General features: G+C 42.1%; 1 protein-coding gene across 2 annotated transcripts in view; it reads left to right on the forward strand.

Annotated features, from left to right (window-relative positions):
• Window positions 1-12,052: 12,052 nt before the first annotated feature.
• KCNG3 (potassium voltage-gated channel modifier subfamily G member 3) overlaps window positions 12,053-22,110 on the forward strand; it is a 54,794-nt gene continuing 44,736 nt past the window's right edge. The window contains exon 1 of one of the 2 annotated variants that reach the window (XM_036990800.2): window positions 12,053-12,729. In XM_036990800.2, the coding sequence (XP_036846695.1) occupies window positions 12,065-12,729 (665 nt within the window). In that variant the 5' untranslated portion in view covers window positions 12,053-12,064. The remainder of the gene's footprint in view (window positions 12,730-22,110) is intronic. The other variant, XM_036990801.2, reaches the window with a different exon arrangement.

Raw genomic sequence — 22,110 nt, forward strand, 5'->3', positions numbered from 1 at the left:
TATTTATTTGGAATTATTAACAATTTGGAAGTGTTCAAGTCAATGTGGACAGTTCTTCTTTTGTAGCCCCTCATCTGGCTCCACATTATTTCCTTCCTCCAGGGACAGGTATGGGTGGATGCTGGGATCCAGACACAAACAGAGTTGATTCCAAGAACTTTTCTAACTTGAGCATCTGCTGAGTAAGAACTATGGAGGTACTCATTGACCCAGGGTTGGGTGGGACCTGCTAAATGAATAGGGCTTCTGCAGTGCTTTTAAATACTGGAAATTGGTGTACTCTGAAGGTACAGGGGTAAATAGTGCCAAGATCTTCTCTGCCAGTAATGCCAACCATTTAACATAACTGAAGTGGTTTTTCAGAAAGAGCCTGTATTTTTCAAGTTGGTCAATTTCAGTCTTACTGTATGTATACCTTAATACTGCCAGTTCAGTATTCAGAGCATTATTTTAATCAACGGCAACAGTTACCCATTCCCTCATTCAACAGATAGGTATTTTTGTTGTTAATGATAAAAACAGCAGAATATGCCATCCCAAAATATGCCGCCTTGGCATAAGGATTATTTTGAGCTAAAAGCACTAATAAAAGCATCAGGTACAAGAAGGGTGCTCTGACACTCCCCCTTTCCTTCCTAAAAGCAGGAGATAAAACTCCCACATGGAAGATGTCCTCCCTCTATTAGGAATAAAGTACCATTGTTATAATAGAGGACAGGAAGTTGAAGCTGAGAAATTCTTGACAAACAGACCTTGTTAAAATAATTATCTTTCTTTAGAATCCCCATATATTTTAGTATTTTTCCACAATTGCCTCTTTGTTCACCCTAATATAAAGGCATTTAGGTTTTATCACTTCTTAGGGTCTCCATTTCTTTATGAAGGCTCTTGCATCATGTAAAACTTGTATCTAGATAAATTTGTATGCTTTTCTCCTGTTAATCTGTCTTATGCCAATCTAATTCTCAGGCCCAGTGGAAAAACCTAAGAGGGTTGAGGTAAAATCTGCCTTCTCTATAATGATTACACACTGACCCTCTCATCGTTGGAATTAAGGAAGATAGTGTTCCTTTTGCTTGCAAAAGAGCATGAAGTGTCTTGGAGCAGAGAAAAAGGCAAGGACATTGGTGTGTGTGGGGGGGTGACGTGTCCCTCTGGTGGCTTCTCACCTTTAAGAACGGGGTCTGGGGGTGCGGAGCCAGGATGGCGGCGTGAGTAGAGCAGTGGAAATCTCCTCCCAAAAACACATAGAGCTATGAAAATATAACAAAGAAAAATCTTCCTAAAATAGAGACCACAGGACATAGGACAACATCCAGACCACATCCACACCTGCAAGAACCCAGCGCCTTGCGAAGGGGGTAAGATACAAGCCCCGGCCAGGCGGGACCCGAGCGCCCCTTCCCCCGGCTCCTGGCGGGTGGAAAGAAACCTGAGCGGTTTTTTTTTTTTGGTGAGTGCTTTTTGGAAGCCTTAAAGGGACAGGGACCCTGTTGCTAGGGAGGCAGGGTGGCGGGACCGGTGAGCGGGTGCCTGGGACTGGCGCCTGAGGACAAAGAATATCCCGCATTTTTCCCTGCCGGACTGGTGGGCGGGTGCCTGAGACCGGCGCCTGAGGACGGAGGAAATTGGGCGTATTTCCCAGTTGTTTTTTTTTTCTCTTTTTGGCGAGTGCTTTTTGGAAGCCTTAAACACAGGGACCCCGGTGCTAGGGAGGCAGAGTGGTGGGACTGGTGAGCGGGTGCCTGGGACTGGCGCCTGAGAACAAAGAATATCTCGCATTTTTCCCTGCGGGACTGGTGGGCGGGTGCTTTTTGGAGGCATTGAAGGGACAGGGACCCTAGGGCTAGGGAGACAGGGCAGCAGGACCAGTGAGCAGGTGCCTGGGACCGGCGCCTGAGGACAAAAAAAAAAATCACGTGTTTTTTCCTTTTTTTTTTTTTTTTCTGTTCCCTCTCTCATTGTTGCTGTTGTTGTTTTGGTTTGGAGAGTGCTTTTTGGAAGTCTTAAAGGGGCAGGACAGGTCACTTAGACCAGAGGCAGGGAATCTGGGGATCTCTGGGCACTCTAACCCCCTGGGCAGCAGGGAGCACAGAGGACCCTTAAGGAGATAAATAGCCTCCCGGCCGCTCCCACTCCAACCGGGCTCCACAATTTGGGAGGAGCAGCCCCAGCCAGGCCACGCCAACAGCAACAGCGGAGATAAACCCCATAGCAACCGGGCAGGAAGCAGAAGCCCTGTCTGCGCACAGCTGCCCAGCACAAGCAACTAGAGGTCGCTATTCTCCCAGGAAAAGGCTACAAACCAACAAGAAGGGAAGCTCTTCCAGCGGTCACTTGTACCAGCTCTGCAAACTATCTCTATCACCATGAAAAGGCAAAACTACAGGCAGACAAAGATCACAGAGACAACACCTGAGAAGGAGACAGACTTAACCAGTCCTACTGAAAAAGAATTCAAAATAAAAATCATGAACATGCTGACAGAGATGCAGAGAAAAATGCAAGAGCAAAGGGATGAGATGCAGAGAAAAATGCAAGAGCAGTGGATGAAGTCCGGAAGGAGATCACAGATGTCAGGAAGGAGATCACAGAAGTGAAACAATCCCTGGAAGGATTTATAAGCAGAATGGATAAGATGCAAGAGGCCATTGAAGGAATAGAAGCCAGAGAACAGGAACGTATAGAAGCTGACATAGAGAGAGATAAAAGGATCTCCAGGAATGAAACAACACTAAGAGAACTATGTGACCAAGCCAAAAGGAATAATATTCGTATTATAGGGATACCAGAAGAGGAAGAAAGAGGAAAAGGGATAGAAAGTCTCTTTGAAGAAATAATTGCTGAAAACTACCCCAAACTGGGGGAGGAAATAATCGAACAGACCATGGAATTACACAGAACCCCCAACAGAAAGGATCCAAGGAGGACAACACCAAGACACATAGTAATTAAAATGGCAAGGATCAAGGACAAGGAAAGAGTTTTAAAGGCAGCTAGAGAGAAAAAGGTCACCTATAAAGGAAAACCCATCAGGCTAACATCAGACTTCTCCACAGAAACCCTACAGGCCAGAAGAGAATGGCATGATATACTTAATGCAATGAAACAGAAGGGCCTTGAACCAAGGATACTGTATCCAGCACGACTATCATTTAAATATGATGGCGGGATTAAACAATTCCCAGACAAGGAAAAGCTGAGGGAATTTGCTTCCCACAAACCACCTCTACAGGGCATCCTACAGGGACTGCTCTAGATGGGAGCACCCCTAAAAAGAGCACAGAACAAAACACACAACATATGAAGAATGGAGGAGGAGGAATAAGAAGGGAGAGAAGAAAAGAATCTCCAGACAGTGTATATAACAGCTCAATAAGCGAGCTAAGTTAGGCAGTAAGATACTAAAGAAGCTAACCTTGAACCTTTGGTAACCATGAATCTAAAGCCTGCAATGGCAATAAGTACATATCTCTCAATAGTCACCCTAAATGTAAATGGACTTAATGCACCAATCAAAAGACATAGAGTAATAGAATGGATAAAAAAGCAAGACCCATCTATATGCTGCTTACAAGAAACTCACCTTAAACCCAAAGATAAGCATAGACTAAAAGTCAAGGGATGGAAAAACATATTTCAGGCAAACAACAGTGAGAAGAAAGCAGGGGTTGCAGTACTAATATCAGACAAAATAGACTTCAAAACAAAGAAAGTAACAAGAGATAAAGAAGGATACTACATAATGATAAAGGGCTCAGTCCAACAAGAGGATATAACCATTCTAAATATATATGCACCCAATACAGGAGCACCAGCATATGTGAAGCAAATACTAACAGAACTAAAGAGGGAAATAGACTGCAATGCATTCATTGTAGGAGACTTCAACACACCACTCACCCCAAAGGATAGATCCACCGGGCAGAAAATAAGTAAGGACACACAGGCACTGAACAACACACTAGAACAGATGGACCTAATAGACATCTATAGAACTCTACATCCAAAAGCAACAGGATATACATTCTTCTCAAGTGCATATGGAACATTCTCCAGAATAGACCACATACTAGCTCACAAAAAGAGCCTCAGTAAATTCCAAAATATTGAAATTCTACCAACCAATTTTTCAGACCACAAAGGTATAAAAGTAGAAATAAATTCTACAAAGAAAACAAAAAGGCTCACAAACACATGGAGGCTTAACAACATGCTACTAAACAATCAATAGATCAATGAACAAATCAAAATAGAGATCAAGGAATATATAGAAACAAATGACAACAACAACACTAAGCCCCAACTTCTGTGGGATGCAGCGAACGCAGTCTTAAGAGGAAAGTATATAGCAATCCAGGCACACTTGAAGAAGGAAGAACAATCCCAAATGAATAGTCTAACATCACAATTATCAAAACTGGAAAAAGAAGAACAAATGAGGCCTAAGGTCAGCAGAAGGAGGGACATAATAAAGATCAGAGAAGAAATAAACAAAATTGAGAAGAATAAAACAATAGCAAAAATCAACGAAACCAAGAGCTGGTTCTTCGAGAAAATAAACAAAATAGATAAGCCTCTAGCCCAACTTATTAAGAGAAAAAGAGAATCAACACAAATCAACATAATCAGAAATGAGAATGGAAAAATCACGACAGACTCCACAGAAATACAAAGAATTATTAAAGACTACTATGAAAACCTATATGCCAACAAGCTGGAAAACCTAGAAGAAATGGACAACTTCCTAGAAAAATACAACCTCCCAAGACTGACCAAGGAAGAAACACAAAAGTTAAACAAACCAATTACGAGCAAAGAAATTGAAACGGTAATCAAAAAACTACCCAAGAACAAAACCCCGGGGCCGGACGGATTTACCTCGGAATTTTATCAGACACACAGAGAAGACATAATACCCATTCTCCTTAAAGTGTTCCACAAAATAGAAGAAGAGGGAATACTCCCAAACTCATTCTATGAAGCCAACATCACCCTAATACCAAAACCAGGAAAAGACCCCACCAAAAAAGAAAATTACAGACCAATATCCCTGATGAATGTAGATGCAAAAATACTCAATAAAATATTAGCAAACAGAATTCAACAGTATATCAAAAGGATCATACACCATGACCAAGTGGGGTTCATCCCAGGGATGCAAGGATGGTACAACATTCGAAAATCCATCAACATCATCCACCACATCAACAAAAAGAAAGACAAAAACCACATGATAATCTCCGTAGATGCTGAAAAAGCATTTGACAAAGTTCAACATCCATTCATGATAAAAACTCTCAGCAAAATGGGAATAGAGGGCAAGTACCTCAACATAATAAAGGCCATATATGATAAACCTACAGCCAGCATTATACTGAACAGCGAGAAGCTGAAATCATTTCCTCTGAGATCGGGAACAAGACAGGGATGCCCACTCTCCCCACTGTTATTTAACATAGTACTGGAGGTCCTAGCCACGGCAATCAGACAAAACAAAGAAATACAAGGAATCCAGATTGGTAAAGAAGAAGTTAAACTGTCATTATTTGCAGATGATATGATACTGTACATAAAAAACCCTGAAGACTCCACTCCAAAACTACTAGAACTGATATTGGAATACAGCAAAGTTACAGGATACAAAATTAACACACAGAAATCTATAGCTTTCCTATACACTAACAATGAATCAATAGAAAGAGAAATCAGGAAAACAATTCCATTCACCATTGCATCAAAAAGAATAAAATACCTAGGAATAAACCTAACCAAAGAAGTGAAAGACTTATACTCTAAAAACTACAAGTCACTCTTATGAGAAATTAAAGGGGACACTAATAAATGGAAACTCATCCCATGCTCATGGCCAGGAAGAATTAATATCGTCAAAATGGCCATCCTGCCCAATGCAATATACAGATTTGATGCAATCCCTATGAAACTACCAGCAAAATTCTTCAATGAATTGGAACAAATAATTCAAAAATTCATATGGAAACACCAAAGAGCCCGAATAGCCAAAGCAATCCTGAAAAAGTAGAATAAAGTAGGGGGGATCTCGGAAGGAAGGAAGGAAGGAAGGAAGGAAGGAAGGAAGGAAGGAAGGAAGGAAGGAAGGGAGGGAGGGAGGGAGAGGGAGGGAGGGAGGAAGGAAGGAAGGAAGGAAGGGGGGATTACTCCTTAACAGGATAAAACTATTGGTAAATCAAAGATCAACGCATGCTTTAAATATCCTTAATGTTGATCACTTAAAGGGTGTCAGATGATCAGCTATGGATATTCTTTTCTGATAATATTCCTTTCTCTTAATAAAAAGAAAAAAAAAAAGCAGTTACTGTGTGCTGACCTCCAATGAGTTCTGCACAGTGGTATAGAGGGCATGTCAAAGTGTGGGCAAAGGGTCTGTTTGTTTCTATGCAGAAGATCAAGGCCTAGCTTGGATACCCAGAAAATGAACTAAGATATGATATGAGGAGGAGCTTCCGGCATCAGCACTCTCTGGAGGACTTGTGCCGGGGGATGATCATCAAAAAGCCTCCACAGGGATCCGGGCAATGCTGCGGTTGTGGCTGCGTCCACCCCACGGTCTCCTGGACTTGCCATAGGAATGAGGAGGGAGATGTCTAGGCTGGCATGTGCATACAGTGAGACAACGAATTTGACCGGATCTGTACTGTTGGAACTCAACCAGGAGTTGGGAGGGGTGCAAGTTGTAGCACTCCAAAATCTCATAACTATAGACTATCTACGGTTAAAAGAACATATGGGATGTGAACAGATCCCAGAAATGGGCTGCTTTAATTTGTCTGATTTCTCTCAGACTGTTCAAGTACAATTGGACAATATCCATCATATCATAGATAAATTTTCACAAATGCCTAGGGTGCCTAAATGGTTTTCTTGGCTTCACTGGAGATGGATGGTAATTATAGATTTGCTTTGTTTATGTCACTGTATTCCTATTATGTTAATATGTGTGTGCAAATTAGTTAGTAGTTTAAAACCTATACATACTTAAGGTACTCTACAAGAAGATATGTCAAAGAAATAATCAATCCTCCCATGTTTCCTTCCATTTGCTACCTCTATAGCTTTTCTTCTTCCTTCCTAATTACAACCCTTAAATAGAATTCGTGCCTCATATCGAATTTACCGAATATCATAATTCCTCCAGGTGGTAAAGATACCTGGAGACAAGTGCTGGGCATAGAAGCCACAGGGCATAAATCTGCAAAGAAGTAAAAAGCTAACCTTTTCAAACAATATGGCTTCTCTCTCACTTACCAACTTTACATTTCCCTGTATGGCCCCGGAAGATGACTGGTTAGCCAGAGACGCGTAAGATTCCTCAAGGGAGGAACAACCTAAGACAGGCACAGTCACAGGGGGGCCATCAGGTGAGAATTTGGGGATCAACAGAGGTGAGGCTCAGAACCTCACCCCCCCTGCTTTGAGAGAAATCTTCTGCATCCGTGGATGTCTTGCTGCCCTTGTCTAGCCTGGATTAATACTTAGTCCATAGGCACACACCTGATCATCTGATCATCTACATTTGCCCTCTTATAGCACTAAACTATGTTTTCTACCTTTATCTTGCATCTACCTACCACTTCAGCATTTTATTAAAAATAAAAATAATAATAATAATAGAGGGAGAAATGTGGGATCCACATAAAAATCAAGTACAAAAATAAAACGAATATTCATATTTGACCTGATTGTTTATAGGTCATAATGCGTGATCAAAACTGAAAGTTTCTGTGATGAATGCCCTTGTACTGTTCACCATGTAAGAATTTATTCACTATGTAAGAATTTGTTCACCATGTAAGAACTTGTTCGTTATGCTTTAGAAGATTGGAGACTGACGAGAATTAGGCTTGAGATGGATTAATGATTGTACATTGAGCATTGACCCCCCCTATACTGAATTTTATTGTTGTTAACAACCATTTGATCAATAAATATGAGAGATGCCCTCTCAAAAAAAAAAAAAAAAAGAACGGGGTCTGTGTGGTGAGATGGTTTTGAGGGTAGTTTATGTAGGTTGCAGCTTTACTTTTTATAGAAGTAACTGTGCACAGTGGGCAAAGTCTTAGAGTCTTATATTTATATATTTATATAAACCTAGAGACATTGGAAAGAAAGGTTTCCATTCAAAAAGCTTTTGAAAGTATCCACTGATTCTGCAGATGCTGAGAAAAAACTGGTGTAAACAAACACTTGGAAATATTAATGAATGGCAGAGTGAGGGCTTTTTAAAGCATAGTTGATAAACTGAAAGGACTTGTAGTGCCCATAGGGTATTTCAATTTATAAAGCTTCTGGACAGGGCATAGAGAGTGTCTGAACACATCCAGTTGTGCTGTGCAATGTGATGGAGGAATCTGTGTACAACCCAGACTCAGCAATATAAAGGTCATGACTTTTTGCTGAATTTTTGATGTTTTACCTGTCTAATTTGCATTTATTTAGAACCCAGAAATGAAAATGGGCATGGCCTGTTGGGGCTGGTGGAAGCATACGTGAAGCAAAAATTTTCGTATCACATACTAAGCTATATACCACCCTCACATCATCTTATTTATTCCTCACATCACCCCTTCAATGTAGCTATTATTCTCTCTGTTCAATGGATAAGAAAACAGAAGCTCAAAGAGCTTAAGAAACTTGCTCCAGGTCACTTAGCTATGTAAGCTGTGCAGCCAGGATTTGAATCTAGGAGACCCTAATAACCACTTTGGACTTTATTGTATGAACAATTTGTAGTTTGGTACATCTACAGTCCTTTTAGGTTTTCAAACTGGGGAATGCCTTGATGAAAATGAGGAGAAAGAAGAGCTGTCTGGTGGCACAATCAAGGATTCAGAGGGAGGAAAGAACTGGAGTGCATAGAGATCAAATAGAAGGTTGTGGCGGCAGTGCAGTGCAGGTCCTGGAGATGGAATGAGTTGCATTTGGAACTAGAAAGCCTGGTTCCAGCCTAGTGTCTACCATGCTGCTGCTGGGGAGCCTTGGACAAGTTGCAGCCACATCTGTGAAGCCTTGTCACTCCTCCCTAAACAATGGATTGATAAATTGAGACTAGAAAATCTCTTGGTTCTTTCATGTTCTGAAATTCTGCCTTTACATTTAAATTTATCTGAAGACCCTCAGTATCATTCAGAATCTAAAAAAGAATTCAGCTGTAATAATTCTCAACATAATCTTTTCAAAGTACCAAAGGAATAGGCTTGTTTTTAAGGATGCTTTCTAATCCATATTACACTGAGACAGGCCAATCATTTCTGCATATTGCTGTTTTCTTTAAGAAAATGATTTGAGTATCTAAAAATCAAAGAATATTACTCTTGAAACAAATGAAATGATTTAAACCTATCTAAGAAATTTTATGAAAGTATACCTAGGAGGCACAAATTATATTGTCACTAAATTAATTTATTTTCTAAGGTCAAATTTAATTTAAAATGTGATTTTTCTTCAACTGGTTCAATCAACAGACCTTAAAAGGATTTTAGATAGAGAACACAGGATATAAATATAGAAATACTGGAGCAAATAATCGACAAGAGTTGTTTTGTGTTCTGTTGCTTGATATGCTTCCAGTAAGTATTTTTAAAGACTTCCTCAGGAATTGGTTCTTGCTGGTGTGAAGCCAGGCTCTTCTCTCAGCTCACATCTGCAAACTTTTCTCCATCCTGATAGCCTGTTAACAATCCATTTTCATTTCCAAGCCCAGCTGAGTCTTTGGTCTCAGTGTGTCTCAGGGTTGACCCTTCCTTATCTACAAAGATTTGCATGTAGGGTTCCCATTCCTGGCCTGCAGAAATGGCCTTCTGCTTAGAATAAGCCAAAGGGCAAAGGAATCTTCCTGAAATAAAGCTTTCATCATGCCATTTCTATTACTAAAACCTTCAGGGATCCCATTGCTTATAGGATGAAATCTAATTCTACAGATGAGATCCCCATCCTTTCTACCAAGCAAATGCTTAGCTTTCTTTACAAACTTTAATTCTTCCTATCCGACATTTTGCGATTTGAAATGCTCTACTTTTTCTCTCTGCCCGCGCAGGATCATCATCTCCTTCCATTCTGTCTTGAAACTCATTTTCTTCAGGATGTTTTCCTGGTTTAGTAGCTATTTAGCAAATAAATTGTTCCTGTTTTGAGCTTTTGATTACATCGACTGCTTTTAAGATAAATTATCCAAGTCGAGGGATAAACAATTATTGTATAGAGAGTTTCACCCTTTAAGAAACCACCCAGAGTGATTTTACTTTGTGAGAGGGAGCGCTCCAATTTTGGGCGTTTGCTTTTTCGCTGGGAATCCACACCAGAGCAAAATGAACTCCTTATGGTGACCTCTAGTGGGCGCCGGACAATCCTACAAAACTGTGAAAAGTGTGAAGGGCAAAGTAAAATCTTTCCCAGTAAACAGCTGGGTTACTCTGAGGTCAGATGACCATAGCCCATCTCACCCTACCTTTATCTTTCTTCCAGTATTTGTTTTGAGTTTAACATCGTTTGCCTTACAACTCACCTGTTCGCCTCTGGCGGGCACTGCTCTGCCTCGGCTACCGGTATCGCAGATCGTGTGAATTGCTGGTAGCAGTTTAAAATAGTCCCTGCCAAGTAGAAGCCCCTCCCTGGGCATCCACCAGAGCACAAGGCAGTTCGCTGTGCAGAGCCTTAAAGGGCTCTCTAAGTTCCCGTCCGAGCTGCAGCCGGCTCGAGGGTACACAGGGGAAATCAACACATTAAGCAAAGGAGGATGCAGACGAAGGCAACGGGAAATTCTATTCTGCCAGTGGCAAGGCGATTCTACCTAGACTTTCACCCCACTCTCCAGGAAGCGTCACGAGCGGGTGCAGGCGCGCTACAACATAGGCGCGCTCCTAGGACCCGCGCTGCAGAAAGCCGGGGCTGGGGCTGCTCGGCTCCGCGGGAGGGCGGCTCCCGGGCTGGGTGTTGGGGTGTGTGGCCGCCTTCGGGGCACGCGGTACGTGAGTCTCCGAGCCGGGAGAACTGAGAATCGACCAGGAAAGCAACTGCTGGGGTGCCTTCTTTGAGACATCCTTTGGGGCGGTCTTAGAAACCGACCAAGCTGGGTTCCGGATAGTTTCTAGAAAAAGCTCTCCAAATGCCGTCTGTCCCCGCCCCTCAAATCCCACACCCCAGTCTTCACCTCCTCCTTACCCTCCTGTCGCCTCCCTTTGGGGGCCGTTAAAAGGGTTCTTGGGGTGCTCAAATCATCCCGATGGCCCGGGGCGGGACGCGGGAGCAAGTAGCTCGGCCGCGGGGCTTTGCTCTCCTCAACACCCGGGGCTCCCCGCTCCTCGCATCCCCACCCGCGGACCCCTCCTGGCCACTGCGGGCGGGAGCCGAGAGAGAGGAAGGCGTCACGAGGAGGGGAGCCCGAAGTCCAGGGCGGGGCGCCGGGGAATCCCAGCCCGAGCGAGCCCGGGAGATGCGGGCGCGGGTGGGCAGAGGAGGGCGGCGCGCGGAGGGAGGTGAGCCGAGCGGAGCGGGGAGGCGAGGAGGGGGAACCGCGAGGAGGCCCCGCCCCCGCCTCTCGGGGCCGGCTCTTCGCCGCCTCCGAACCTGCTCACTTTGCCTCTCGCCTCTGGACGGCGGCGGGGCGGTTGCCGGAGCCCCGCCCGGAGGGAACGCTGGGGACCGGGAGCCACCCCGCACTGGCGCCTGCTCTCGGCGCCTGCTCCCCTTAGGGGGACAGCGCCGCCGCCTTGAACGGGCGCCCCGGCCTCGGAGGGGGCATCCCCCGGGCGCGAGGGGCGGCGGCGCTGACAGCCTCGTTCTCGGCCGGTGGGGCGCAGCGTTGGCGCCGAAGGGGACTGCCCAGCCACCTGCAGGTACAGCCGCGCGGAGGAAGCGTCGTTCAGCGACGCTGAGCTCCTGGGGAGGTTAGAGACCAGGGGACCTCGGGCCAGCGAGGGGCAGAAGCGGGCCCCGACGGCGCAGTCCCCCGTCGGTCATCAGCAAGCAGGCCCCGCGCGGCGAGCGAGGGACGGCGGCGGCGCCCTCGGGCCTCGGGGGTCCAGCCATGACCTTCGGGCGCAGCAGGACGACCTCGGTGGTGCTGAACGTGGGCGGCGCCCGGTACTCGCTGTCCCGGGAGCTGCTGAAGGACTTCCCGCTGCGCCGCGTGAGCCGGCTGCACGGCTGCCGCTCGGAGCGCGACGTGCTGGAGGTGTGCGACGACTACGACCGCGAGCGCAACGAGTACTTCTTCGACCGGCACTCGGAGGCCTTCGGCTTCATCCTGCTCTACGTGCGCGGCCACGGCAAGCTGCGCTTCGCGCCGCGAATGTGCGAGCTCTCCTTCTACAACGAGATGATCTATTGGGGCCTGGAGGGCGCGCACCTCGAGTACTGCTGCCAGCGCCGCCTCGACGACCGCATGTCCGACACCTACACCTTCTACTCGGCAGACGAGCCGGGCGCGCTGGGCCGCGACGAGGCGCGACCCGGCGGTGCTGAGGCGGCCCCCTCCAGGCGCTGGCTGGAGCGCATGCGGCGGACCTTTGAAGAGCCCACGTCGTCGCTGGCCGCGCAGATCCTGGCCAGCGTGTCGGTGGTGTTCGTGATAGTATCTATGGTGGTGCTGTGCGCCAGCACCCTGCCCGACTGGCGCGCCGCGGCAGCCGACAACCGCAGCCTGGATGACCGGAGCAGGTACTCCGCCGGCCCTGGGAGGGAGCCCTCCGGGTAGGACGCACTGCTTCTCTGCCCGTCCCGTCCGTCTTGTCGCGTGCATCTGTCCGTCCCGTCCGTTGGTCCCGTCTTAGTTCTTTGACTCCCGTCAGCAGAGCCCGGCTGTATTCCGGACCCAGAGAGGCCCTAAGCACAGCCAGCCAGGGGACGGGTTGGTCCTCATTCCACACCTCAGTTTCCCGGGCACAAGACGGCTCTGGTCCAGACCCTAGACTCCTCTTCAGGGCGAATCGCCAGGCATGAGGAGGGGAAGGTAGAGATAAACAAGCTTCTCAGTTTTTTTTTTTTACTTTCGAGCAAATAGCAACCGGTTAATTAGATTTCTCTAAACTTGTATTGTTAGTATGCAACAATTCTCCTTGGGGTACAAAGTTTGAATTATTCCCCGATTTTTGGTGTTGGAAGACATAAGGTCTTGTAATCCTGAAATGTGGGCTGCAGTATCCAACTGTCCACACATTCTATCCACTATGCATAATACGTCCTGTAATGAAATTGTTATAGTAGAAGGGAGATTAATCTAACGATAGATGCTATAAATGATTTTTATCCCTTTTATCTCTTCTCCTAAAAACTATGGAGTTAGCAAAACACCTGTCCATTGTTTGGTACCAGAGTCACACTCTGACTTTCAGAGGGATCCTCAGTATGGAGAGTGAAAAAAGCATTACCTGGGAAAGGAGAAATGTTTAAAGTGCTCTAAATCCAGAAATAGTATTGGACTGTTTTTCTTTTTACCAGAATGAAAGAAAAATATTTGAATTCTTCCTAAGATAGTCCTTACCTTTTAACAGTAATAACATGATTCTGTTTTTGTTACTCGTGACTTTATTTTGCATGTTTGGTGGGAGGAATAAACAAAAGTAACTTTCCGGGGAGACAGCCTCAGCACAAACACAAATAGTATATTCTGTTTTACCTTTGCTACTATTGTAAGATTCCCCCTCCATTCATTTTTTAAATAGGTTTTGCCTGGTAATCTTTTCTTGATAGGAACGTGCATGATTCCAGTGGTTCTGTGTGCCTTTGATATCACAGTGGATTACTTCCCCATAATACTCTTTGGAGAGTAAAGATTTTTACTTAAATCTAAGAAGTGAATAAAATCTGTCACCACACTGTGCTCACAGGCCATCTTGATGTGAAATCCTAGATACATGCTTTGAAAGGAAATTCATTAGGAAACTCATTTTGTTTAATGTATTAGATTCTAACTGAGTTTTTGATTTCCAGATAAGAATTACTTATCTGATACTCTTAGCTGTACAATGAAATGAATTTATATACCTAAGTACGTAAGTGCTCTTGGTTCTTTGAGAGGGCTGTAAGAATATGAGCCATAAATGATTGGCCTTAAAATGATTCAGTAGTAATTGTAGAATTCTAAAGTTAGTGAAGGTTCAAGCTACATTAGCAAAGGAGGCAGAACTGAATAATTAGTATAAATATTGAGGGAGTTGGCTAGATCCATATACAAGCAAAAACAGTGACATAACCTGAATGATAATTCTGGGAGGAATGGAGAGACTTTTGGGAGAAGGGCAGGGCATTCTGGAGATCATTCATGTAAAGCGTTTGGAAAGATAGAGATGAATAATAATTTTAGAGAGAGGAAAGGAGAAAGAGAGAAAGAAGGGGGGAGAGAGAGAAAGAGAGGGAGGGAGCGAGAAAGCAACCAAAAAGAGGAGAGATGGATGGGGAAGAGGAGGACTGCGAAAGAAGTGAAGGAAGGAGAAAGAGCAATACTTACTTGTGTTATATGTAGTTTATGTGTGTATATAATTATTCACGTCAAACTGTTTCCTAGATACCCAGATATTTCAGGCAAAAGCATGTTTTTCTTGGCTTAATGGCCCAGTTTTAAGCTTCATTTGCTGTGTGTAGGTATCTGGAAAACCCATCTCTGTAATCCCAAACAGAGAAACTGGAGCCTCCCATAGTCTTCTTCCAATCAAGAGGGCCCTTAAACTGGGAGCTTTGACTGTAGTCTCTCAAAACCCTGCTTGTTCATGGTTGCTGAGTCTCTCTAAAACATCATTCTGATTATTCGATCATACTTGCCTTCTACCAAATAAAGGCAAAACTTCTTGTTTTGGCCTTAAAGGGTCTGTACAGTTTAACCACAATCGGCCTTTCTTGACTTACCCTACCATAATTTGCAAACATCTTTTCAGTTTCTGCTCTGTTCAAGGCACTGTTGGCGTTCTAAATATTGTAGCTTTATTTGTAAAGAAAAGATGCCAAGTTGGTAATGTGGGAATCAGAGGCACAACTGAGCAACAATTGAGTTGAGTTCTGGGAAGACCTTCAAGGTGGGGGAGGGTGGAAACAAGCCATCTCTGGAATGTTGTTGAGGTTGTGCACTGCCCAAAACTGGCGCTTAAACAGTAGTGTTCTCAACCTTTATGACCATATGTGCTCTGCATGAGAACAAAATAGGAATTTTGCAGGTGAAAGGAACAGTATGGGCATAGGCATGAAATTTGTGTATTCTATTAGGGAGCATTGGTGGAGTGAGAAGGGATAAAGAGCAGATGTTAGAAGACCTTGAAGGAAAGGGAGAGTAGTTTTATTGTGTAGGCAGTGGGTTAGCATTTGGCAGGTTTGGGGTGAGTAGGGGTTATGCATATAAAATCACAAACGGGAGTTGTATACTGTGAACTGGAGATGGGCAAGATTGGAAATGGGAGGGCGAGTTTGGAGACTTTAGCAGGGGGAGGGAATGAGGGCTTGGATTGCTTTGAGGTGATAAGAGTGGAGAAGAAATGACAACTCTGGGAGATATTAGGAAGAATCATAATTAATCCAGGCTCTTGGGAGGATGCAGCATCACGGACTACTTTAGTGTACGTCCAGGAGCCAGGGGCACTTCTGGCCTCCTGCAGGCTCTGTCCAGACTTGCCGGCTTGCTTGGCCCTGAACCACCCAAATAATCCTTACTGTGCAGTCCCTTGCCTGTTGAAATAGGATTATCCATCAAGCCCAACTCAGAGTTTATTTCTCTTTTGAAGTCTTTCCTGCTTAGTAGATGTGATGTTTCCTCCTGAATTTCTTGAGGGATTGCTTATTTGTGCTACTTATTTGGCATTTATAATATCCTTCCTGGCCTGGTAGTTATTTTTTCATTTAAACATGTACTGGCTTCTAAACTAGATGAGATGAAAAGCTCTAGAAGACAGCTAAATTCTCATATGACAGCATCTTTTAGAAAAAATTATTACTCAGGCATAATAAATATCTGTTGTTTACATTACATTTCAAAACATAACCTTCCAGAAATATATCTTCTGTTGCACTCATGCTCCCTAAACATTGAAGGCTGTGCACTTCAGGTGGGGTGGTATTCTTAGTTGAGGAGAATAGGATTCTGTGCTAGAAAAAAGTCTATCAAGTCAGAGAATAAGTATCAACTACTTATGGTGCAAAAGGAATACATATAAGCATCTGATTTCTATTTATCAACTTTCTGAAGTTTGGGGATAACACATGATCTGAAGTTCCAAAGAAATGTGAAAGGTCTTCTAAATAAATAATTTGAAAAATTTGTGTGTAAATATGACCCTTTTAAATTGATTTCTTTTGAAGTGCTAATAATTATATAAATAATGTTTAAAGTCCAAAAGTATAAAATCAAGCCTTTCTGCATCACCCAGGCATTCAGTTCTTTTCTCTAGATATAACGAAAGTTACTAGTATTTTGTGTGTCATTTCAGAGACATTTTATATATTTACAAGCATATTATATATATTTACAAAAAAACACAAAAAACTGTGCAATAACACTGTCATGAAACTTGCTTTTTTAACTAACCAACATGTCTTGGAGATGATTCCATATGAATTTATAAAGAGCTGCCCAATTCTTTTATGCAGCTGGATAATATTCCACTGTATGTATATCCCATCACTTCTGGACACTTACGTTGTTTCTTGTCTACAGGAAATGCTGTAATGATTATCCTTGTGCATGTACACTGTTTTGCTTTTATAGAAGTATATCCATAGATAAATTCCTGAAAGTTAAGATATTGGGTATGTGCCCTTATAATATTCATAGATAAATCATAATTAAACTCCAGAAAGATTTTATAATTGTATACTCCTGTCACCAATGTTTGAAAGAACATGTTTTCTCATACTTCATAAAGTGTTATTATATTTTTTATCTTTACCATGCCAAAAGGTGAAAAACATTTAGTAGCTTTGTTTTTTGTCTTACTTTGAGTAAAATTATGCATCTTTACATATATTTAGGAGTCAGATTTACTTTTTTTATGAACTATTTATACCTTTTGCTCATTTTGTCAATGACTTTCTTAGTTTGAAGATTTAAAAAATAAATTAAGAAAGCCCTTTGTTTATGATTTGAGTTGCAAATACTTTGCCCTCTAATTTTTGACCCCATTAAAAGAAAACCATAATTGCTTAGAATATAGCAGTCATACTTTTAATACTTATTTATTGAGAAAAGAATTGTGAAAGCTAATCCTTCATCAATAAGTTTTGACTTCTGTGACCACGCCAGGCAGTGCAGATAAGACAGGGCCCCTCCCCTCATGGAGCAGGTGGGTGGCGGTGCTCTGAGGAGAGGGACAGACAACAAAATAAGAAATAAGAAATAAACAAGAATTTCAGATAGTGAAAGAAAATCAAACAGTAGAGAATGCAGCAGGAGTGCTACTTTGCACAGGATGTGAGGAGGTGACATGAGTTTAAGACCTGCATGATGAAAAAGACTAGCCTTAAAAGAGAGGGAAGAGTGTTCTGGACAGAGGGAACAGCAAAGGCAGAGGCTGGAATGGCAATGAGCTTGTTTTTCTACAAAACAGAAGAAAGGTGCATGTGGGCTAGCATTTAGCGTAAGGGAGAGGGGTAAATGAGGTTCAAGGGGAAGGAGAGACTTACCAGGCAGGGCCTATGTGCCATGGGAAGGAGTTGGGTATTACTCTGTGTGACAGTAAAGCTTTTGGAGGGTCTTAATGCCAAGGAAACAGATACAATGTGTTTTAAAAACACCACTGACCACTGGGTAGAGAATGGACTAAGGGGTAAGAGCAGATGCACCAAGACCTGGCAGGTGAGAGAGCAGCAGTGGAGATGGTGAGAAGTGATAGGATGTTTTCAGGTAAATAGGTGGATTTGTATTGTTACTAATGATGACTCATCTGCCAGTACTAGGAAAGTGTGAGATAGTATTTATGGAGTGCAGCAATGCTGGGGCCCACAAACCTTGGGGTCCCTCTTGTTTAACTGCTTTGGCGCACATGTAGTGAACTGGGAATCCAGTTCTTTTCTGCACAGTCTGCTTGCTGAACCACCTAAATGGGTTAGTGTGAAGAGAAGGATCTGGAAGGAGAGATCTCTTGAGGGTCGGTGGACAGGGGATCATGTGCCATTTTCTTTCTGAACAGTGAAAACCATCTCACAGAGAGGACTTTCTCTTCTGTTAAAGATCTCTGGTGAACACATTCTCAATCTCCCTTACTGAACAATTTTCGTAACTAATTAATCTTATAATGACAATGTTCTTAGTATTTTATCTGCTGGGTAAGACAAACTACAGATTTTTCAGGCAGTTTGCCTTCCAGTAACATCTGTGTCATTCCAACACTGCCAAGATAATGTTCTTTTTGGCATTTTAACATATAGAGTCCTCTTTTAGAATTACTAAGCATTGCTGCCTATTTCATAAAAAGTTGCTCCATGCTAGTTAATACTTTGAGAAAGATTGGTCAGGTATAAAACAACTACTCCTTTTACTTTGTGGTCCCTTTTCCTCTGAATTTCTGTCCTTTCAGTCAGTCTCTGTGGGCAGTGTATTTTTTGAGTTTTAAATCTCTGTAGCATGCAAAGTCTTGCTGTCATTTTAATCTGTTCTTCAGAAATTATTTCTAAAAGTTGCTTTTGTTAGAATTTTGATCCTTAATTTGTACTGCTTTGTGTTGTGGTGGTGAGAATTTAAGAAGATGTAAAGATGGTTAAATTCCTTGCAGTGTTATTTTAAGCCCACGTTTAAAAAATGAAATAACCAATATAAAACACCAGGTAAGGAAAATTTGAAAATCAATTGTATTATTTCTATTGCTTTTTAGTTCAATATTATGTAAATTCAGTAGTTTTATAAGTACTTTAAAAATAAAAGGCAATATTTGAAACAGAAGATAAAAGTCTCCATACTTTTGCTTTGCAGATAAGGTAGATATTTTCAGAAGCCAGTAATTAATAGATTTCTGATAGGATTGAACACAATCCAGAACCTGTTAAATTCAGTTCTTGCACAGTGAACTGTTTCTTTTAATATGTGTACATCGTTTTTCTATCTGCTGCCAATTTTAGAATTCAGTGGAAACTTTCTTTTCTCAGTAGCATTTCTTTAATCAAAGTGCTTTTTTTTCTCACTTTCGGTAAGCAAGTCATTTTCAACATTATTCTTTTTATTTTTTTTAAATGAAAACTTTGCTTTCTGGAAAAAAGTATGTTTCTAAGTGTTATGAAGTACAGAGTAAACATGCCCCTTTCTCCTCGATCCCGTTACCCAGTTTCTGGCTATTTTTCCAGAAATTTTCTATGTATATGTAAACATACACATGCAGTCACATGTGTGTGTGTGTATAAATTATATGTACATATTATATAGATATCTAAAAATTTACAACTGGAATCATTCTGTAATCTTGCTTAGCAGTTTGCCTTTTTTTCTTAAAAAACATCTTGAAACTTTCTATGTCAGTTCATATAAATCTTCCTCATCCTTTTAAAAATCTGTCTAGTATTCTGTTATATGGATGGTTTACAATTTGTTTAACAAGTGTCTGTTGTGTCAATAATACTAGTGGCTATACTAGAATTTATTAAATACTTAGTATGTACTAGTCATTTGTTAAACTTTTTACAAGTATTTTGTCCTCTAAGTCTCATGACAGTCTTATGAGGTGATAGCATTATTATCCATGTTTTATGACTGAGATTTAGATAGGTTAAGTATTACATCAGACCTACATAGTGGATAAGTGGTGACCTGGCACTTGATTCTCATGTCCCTGTCCTACTTTGCTGTGAAATGGTTACTGTGACTCCACTTTTTCAAAAATGCAAAGAGTAGTGCAGAACACAATCCTTTTCACTTATCTTTGCAAATTGGTGTGAGTGTATATGTTGGATAAATTCCAAAGTGGAAAAATAGTTGGGTCAAAAGGATTGTGTTTAAAAATGTAAAAAACTTGTTGACAGACATGGCCAAATTTCTCTCTAAAATATGAATGAAATTCAGTACTACTCTTTAGTAATAATAATAGCCATTATAATAATGATAGAGTAATGAATAAGAATACTACTATTGATGACATTTAATAGCAAACCTCCTTATAAAAAATGTCTAACAGCTTTATTGAGTTACAATCCATACACCATAAAACTCATCTTTTAAAGTGCACAATTCAGTGACTTCTTATATATTCAGAGAGTTGTATAACCATCATCAGCTGTCCTGTTTGAAGCATTGTGTTTTGGTGTGGTGTGTTTGAAGGAGTACAAAATCTGTTATAAAGCTGGAGCCCATGAATGGCTAAGAAAGGGACCCAGGCATTTTGGCTGAGCAGATGAGTCAGAGAAAGCAACAGGCAAAACATTTGTGTTTGAATTAATTAATTCATTCAAGAACTGGTGGGTTCTATTAGAATGTTTGGAATACTTCTTCTGTATATTAAAATGATCTTCTTAGCCTTTGAGTGACAAGGACTTCTCAGCTTTGACTTTATTTGCAAGGGAAGTATGTAATTGAGGTAGTTATTTGACTTCCGTAGGCAAAAAAAATGTCAGAGTAAAGACTGTGGTGAAAAGAACCCAGGACTTGGAGTCAGGAGACCTTGGAGGTTTAATTTACTGCCCTACTGTGGTCCTGTACCCTCATCTGTTAAGTGGGTTTATCACTCAGAAGAGTCAATGAGAGAATGAAGACAGACCTCAACAAGAAATTAACCTTCCTCAACTCTGTATCTTTCTCTGTCTTGGGCCCCTTCTCACTGTCTATCTTTTCTTGAGGTTGCTTGTCAGTATATCTTGGCTCCCTTTTAGCTTAGAAATTCTTTAAGAAGAGAAATTCTATGCTTCATAACACAATTCAATACCTTGCACCTGGGTAGGCTCTCAGTATATATTGTAAATGAACTGTACCTGTGAAAGAACTATGCAAATAAAATCATTTCATTTACGATGGGAGAGTGTGTGTTTTATAAGTCATTTTCAACCTATGAGCTGGTTATATTTTAAGAAATCAATTGCAGATTGGTTTTATGGCTCACCATTCATTTGTTCATTAAATTCAACAAACATTTATTGAGCAACTACTATGTATCTGGGGGTGTTCTGGATGCTGGGGATATGGCAGTGAACAAAACAGAGTCCCTGCCCCCAAGAACCATATGTTCTAATAAATATATATATAATAGATGGTGCTAAGTGCCTGGATAAGAAGTTTACAGAGTAAGCATGAGCCATGGTCAGGAAAGGCCTCTCTGATAAGGTGACGGATGTCTGAACAGAGACTGAGAGAGGTGCAGGAAGCAATTGTGAAGATAACCTGGGCAAGATGGTTTCAAGTATAAAGCACAGTAGGTACAAAGCCCTGAGGTGGTTGTGCCCATTGTCTGTTGGAGGAACAGCAAGGAAGCAGAGTAGTAGGGAGTTGAGGGTAAGTATGGGAGATGTAGATCCTGTAGAGCCTTACAGATGCACCAGCTAAAAGGATATATTTTTGATAGTCTTTCTTAAAAGAGAAAATGGTAAGGACTCAGGACTTGTATATGAATGTGGGTTTTGAGCAAAAGACATAATTCAACTTAATTTTAAAAGATCACTCTAGCCCCAACCTTGGAGGACAGACATTAGGGGGCAAGGGTGGAGCCAGTGGGGCTACTTAGGACCGCCATTTCACCTTGACCCTCAAACGGCTGGCTTTAGTCCTGGGTTCAGACAGAAAAGGGCCCTGTGGATCAGGTTGTAACAGGATTAACCTTTTCGTTGTCTGGGTAAACAGTGTTGTAATAGGCCAAGTTTGCCTCTGACATCGTTGTATGACAAGGGTCTCTGTTTCCCACAACTTCTCTTGTGGGACTGGTGGTGGTCTGGAGCAGGGGTGGCTGACTATGGCCTGAAGACAATTCAGGCCCACTGCCTGTTTTTTTATAGCCCCTGAGTTAAGAATGGTTTTTACATTTCTAATGGTAAAAAAAGTCAAGAGAAGAATACTGTTTTCTGACTCGTGAAAATTATCTGACATTCAAATTTCAGTGTCCATACATAGAGTTTTATTGGAGCACAATCACTTTCATTTGTTTATATTGCCTATGGTGGTTCCTGCAGAGTGGAATATTTGCA

The sequence above is a fragment of the Manis javanica genome, chromosome 1 (genome assembly GCF_040802235.1).
Source record: "Manis javanica isolate MJ-LG chromosome 1, MJ_LKY, whole genome shotgun sequence".
Lineage (NCBI taxonomy): Eukaryota > Metazoa > Chordata > Mammalia > Pholidota > Manidae > Manis > Manis javanica.